The 4,493-nt window shown below is 39.7% G+C and overlaps 1 protein-coding gene across 1 annotated transcript; it reads left to right on the top strand.

Annotated features, from left to right (window-relative positions):
- The first annotated feature begins 88 nt into the window (after positions 1 to 88).
- On the top strand, positions 89 to 4,212 carry LOC118367697 (uncharacterized). Its single transcript, XM_035751301.2, has 3 exons — positions 89 to 257; positions 2,780 to 2,911; positions 3,604 to 4,212. Exons 1-3 carry the CDS (start codon positions 246 to 248, stop codon positions 3,772 to 3,774), a joined length of 315 nt encoding a protein of 104 aa, XP_035607194.1. The 5' UTR covers positions 89 to 245; the 3' UTR covers positions 3,775 to 4,212.
- Positions 4,213 to 4,493: the final 281 nt, after the last annotated feature.

Raw genomic sequence — 4,493 nt, 5'->3', positions numbered from 1 at the left:
TACAATAAATAAGTAAACTGAATATCAACTCACACACACACACGTCTCACGTTTCCACCCTCAGCTCGTTATACAGGCCCAGTGTTAAATTTCGGTGTTTCTCCTCCCCATTCCTTGTCTGATGCGGGGGTGGACTCCAGTTTTTTTTGTGGGAGGATACGAGATTCCAGCCAGGATGGCAATGGAACGCTGACAAGAAAAGTTTAGTCCGTTTCCTCTTGACTGGACAGACCAAAACGGACTCGATGGCGACGAAGGTATGATATATCACCTTGTTAAGAGTTATTTTCTTGCCATTAATAATATTTAAGTCATTCATTGTCTGTTTATTACTTTGATATCCATAATTTGTGATTCAAACGCACAGGAGACTGTCATCATGTTATAAACTAGGGCGCCGGCTCTCACCTATAAGACTTTATTGTGTTATATTGTCTTGACAACAGCGCATGATGTACGATAAGGTGCTAACATGTTAGGACGCAACAAATCGAAACCAATTTTGGGATTTAACCAGAGTATATCATGAGCCTACATTATGCTCACTGGCCTTGTGGATTTCATTTTGACACGGAATGCGCAATCTGGGTGCCAGTTATTGTGGAGCAGTTGAATACCCTGTGCCTCGACTGTCGGCGCAGAGTAATAGAAAGCACGGGGAATCAATCAGGTTCACGCATTCCTTCCTACGGAAACGTTGGAATGGAGTCATTGGATGCACAGTTTCGATGCGCTTTTTTGTTAAGGTGGAAAGTCTATCATTTTGCTTGGCTATTTGAATAATAATTTATTGCATTGAAAATTGGTTTCCAGCCAAAATTGATAGTATAAGTAGACACCTCACACCTAGAATAGGTGCAGTACATATAATGGTGCAGTACAGTGGGATTTAATGAGCCCAAAGTTCAGCGCATGGATATACAATGTATGGCAAAAGGCTACCGGAGATTAATAGGAGTAACGTTCTGCAGTTTTGGCCAACACCCAGAAGGTAAATCTGTGAGTGCTGCCATTGCAGACTGACGGGGTTCTACAACGCTTAAGTGGGATTGTTAAATTAGAGAATGAATCAATCAATGAATGAATCAGTCAGTCAATCATTAGTTTAATAAAGTCCTACTGAAATACACACCAAGTGTACAAAACATTAGGAGCATCCCCTTTTGCCCTCAGAACAGCCTGAATTAATCGGGGCATGGGCTCTACACTGTCGAAAGCATTCCACAGGGATGCTGGCCCTTACTGACTCCAATTCTTCCCACAGTTGTGTCAAGTTCGCTGGATGTCCTTTTGTTTGGTGGATCATTCTTGATGCACACGGGAAACTGTTGAGTGTGAAAAACCCAGCAGCATTGTAGTTCTTGGCACACTCAAACCTGTACGCCTGTCACCTACTACATACCCTGTTCGAAGGCACTTAAATATTTTTAATTGCCTATTCACCCTCTAAATGGCACACATACACAATCAATGTCTCAAGGCTTTAAAATCCTCATTTAACCTGTCTCCTCCCTCTCATATACACTAATTAAAGTAGATTTAAAACCTCTACAGGACCGGTGTGTCCCCCCGCAGGGACATGCGGTAATGTGATTAGCATGAGGTTGTAAGTAACAATAACATTTCCCAGGACATAGACATATCAGATATGGGCAGAAAGATTAACAATAATTTAAGCTATCCGCACTGTCCAATTTACATGAGCTATTACAGTGAAATAATACCATGCTATTGTTTGAGGAGAGTGCACAGCTATGTATTAATAAACCAATTAGGCACATTTGGGCATACTTGATACAACATTTTTTTACAGAAATTAAATAGTTCATTGGATCAGTCTAAAACTTTGCACACACGCTGCTGCCATCTAGTGGTCAAAATCTAAATAGCACCTAAACTGGAATAATACATAGGCTTTTCTCTTGCATTTCAAAGACGATAAAATGTCATTTAAAAATAACATGTATTTTTGTATTATCTTTGACCAGATCTAATGTATTATTATTATTAATTTCACATTTCCACAAACTTCAAAATGTTTTCTTTCAAATGGTATCAAATATATGCATATCCTTGCTTCAGGTCCTGCGCTACAGGCAGTTAGATTTGGCTATGTCATTTTAGGGGAAAATTGAAAAAAGGGTCCGATCCTTAAGATGTTTTAACAGGTGACATCAATAACGGACCATAGCTTTCACCTGGTCAGTCTCATGGAAAGTGCACGTGTTCCTAATGTTTTGTACACTCAGTGTATATGTTAACAAGTTAAACACTTCAGAATTCAATACAATCCACCCTCAATTTAATTTTGGAATTTTAGCAATAAACAAAAATTCCATGATGATGCAGATATATCAACATTTGCTGAAATATCAAATAAATTAGGAAATGTCACAATCTGTCTGCTGTGTAATAGCGGATTCATTAATTACAATTGGAATTCCATTCAAATGCTTCAAAAGACATTTTATCATAAGGGTGTGTCAAGCGACAAGCCTTAAACAATGTTCATGACTAGCCCTGAGGCTTAACACATTGTGGTATTGTTCTTGGGTAAACATTAGCCTAACAGTAGTGTGCGTGACGCATCTATTCTTTACTACCAGGTGTGCACTGTGCAGGAAACGGATCATAATGTGATTGCAAATGAGTAACTTACACTCATGATTATGTTGTGTTATGCATAGTACAATTTATTTGTCATACACTATTAAAAAAGTGGATTCTCCCTTCAAATCTGCTCTTAATCTTTGTGTTATTCTCTCTCACACACCACAAGTACTCAGATCTGGAGTTGGCGTTGAACACCCTGGTAAGTCAGTTCCATGGTGCAGCTGCCAACAATGCTCCCACACTAACCACAGAGGAGTTCCAAACCCTGGTCTCCACACAGCTACCCACCCTTGACAAGGTAATATGATCCCACACAGTAAAGTACGACTCTGTTCCAATATTTCCAATTTGTTCCTTCCTTCCTTGCGGTAATCACTGATCTGACATCAGTAAATTCAGGAAATCTGTGTAGTTTAACCCTGGCTTTAACCTGTCCAGCCATGTTATATACATTTTTATCCCAAGGAAAGGATGAAGGAAGAATTCTGTTTAAGTATTAGGCCAGGGAGAGGTCCCTCATTTTGCATGATAGATTCTTCCCTTCCATGGCAACCTCTGTGAACAAATAGAAGTGCAATCCCAAAATGATCCCTTAGCAGTCTATTCTCTCCCATCTGGCTGTGTGCTGCCTTCCCCTTGTGGATTTGAGAGGATTGGAATTAGGTTGTGGCTCCACCTACTGTAGTTCAACTGTAGTTCAACACTCTTACATCTATCCAGCCATTACTGATTCATGGAGGGTGAATTGATGGGGTGGGTTAGTGTTCAATAAGAGCTATTTTGATAGCTCTCTTTAAATATGGACCATAAATTATGTTGATGTTATATTTTTCAACCCTTTTTTCCCCCAATATATATTTTAAACATAACATACACATACAAACGACAACATCAATTACATCACACCTGCCCAGACCCACATGCTCACACCCCGATCTTTCTAACTCCACCCATAACTTTTGGACTTTATAACTCTAACCTTTCTAATAGACTGCAGGAGATGAACAAGGCTTGAGCCAGCTGCTCCAGCAGATTGGAGTGAAGGATGGAAAGGGGGTCTCCTTTGAGAACTTTTGGAACTTAGTCCAGACACTGGCCACCATTCAATACGGACAGAGGAGCCAGGAGAAGACAATCAAGTGTAACTGCATTCTACAGTGAGGAGCTGGTCAAACCTACCACTTAAGGGAACAGTTTACACCACCCAGAAAATCACACTTTAACCTGGGCCCCTCCCAACCACCCCATCCTAGTATTCTAACTCCCTAACTCCTCCTCCCTGGCTGTTCACACCTGGTTGTTATGTGTCTGCCATAGAGGGGGTTAATAAAGTTGTAGGCCTATTCGATGGTTAAATGAAAGGTTTACTTTATAGTCTTCTATTCCATCTGCAATTACCCAACATTATTATTTCAACTGCATTGTTATGTCAGTTTTTATGGAAAATAGCATGCTATTTATGTTTTCATTATTTACATAGTTGTCACACTTATTAAAACCAACATGTCTAATGCTAAAATGACTAGAAATGAAACATAGTATGTGTGTTATGTTCATGATAATTGTATTACTTGTTGAATAAAACTTTTAATTTTGTTACATGTTTGGGCTTATATCATGGAAGCTACCAACACTAGAATACACAACACTATACAGTCTACTCCTTTATGTCGGTCTGACTCCACCTACTGACTCTGGATCAGATAATATGCCATTCCTAGAGATAATGTCAGAATTAGAGGTAGAGTAATCTGATCCGAGATCTGTGGTTATGCGGCAATGTCTCGCTCAAAAACACCCGAACCAGAGAGTTTCTAAACACAGAGGTGCAACATTGCGAGACTTCAAGGAACGTTTGCTAAACAGACCAAGCAGACTAG

Source organism: Oncorhynchus keta, chromosome 34, assembly GCF_023373465.1.
Source record: "Oncorhynchus keta strain PuntledgeMale-10-30-2019 chromosome 34, Oket_V2, whole genome shotgun sequence".
NCBI classification, from domain to species: domain Eukaryota; kingdom Metazoa; phylum Chordata; class Actinopteri; order Salmoniformes; family Salmonidae; genus Oncorhynchus; species Oncorhynchus keta.
The sequence above is the reverse complement of the archived record's forward strand: the minus strand, read 5'-3'. Positions and strand labels throughout refer to the sequence as shown.

Excerpts from the sequence above, each read along its gene's own strand:
- LOC118367697 (XM_035751301.2), top strand. Across the intron at positions 2,912-3,603 it reads AGCTACCCACCCTTGACAAG|ACTGCAGGAGATGAACAAGG; the intron begins GTAATATGATCC and ends CCTTTCTAATAG.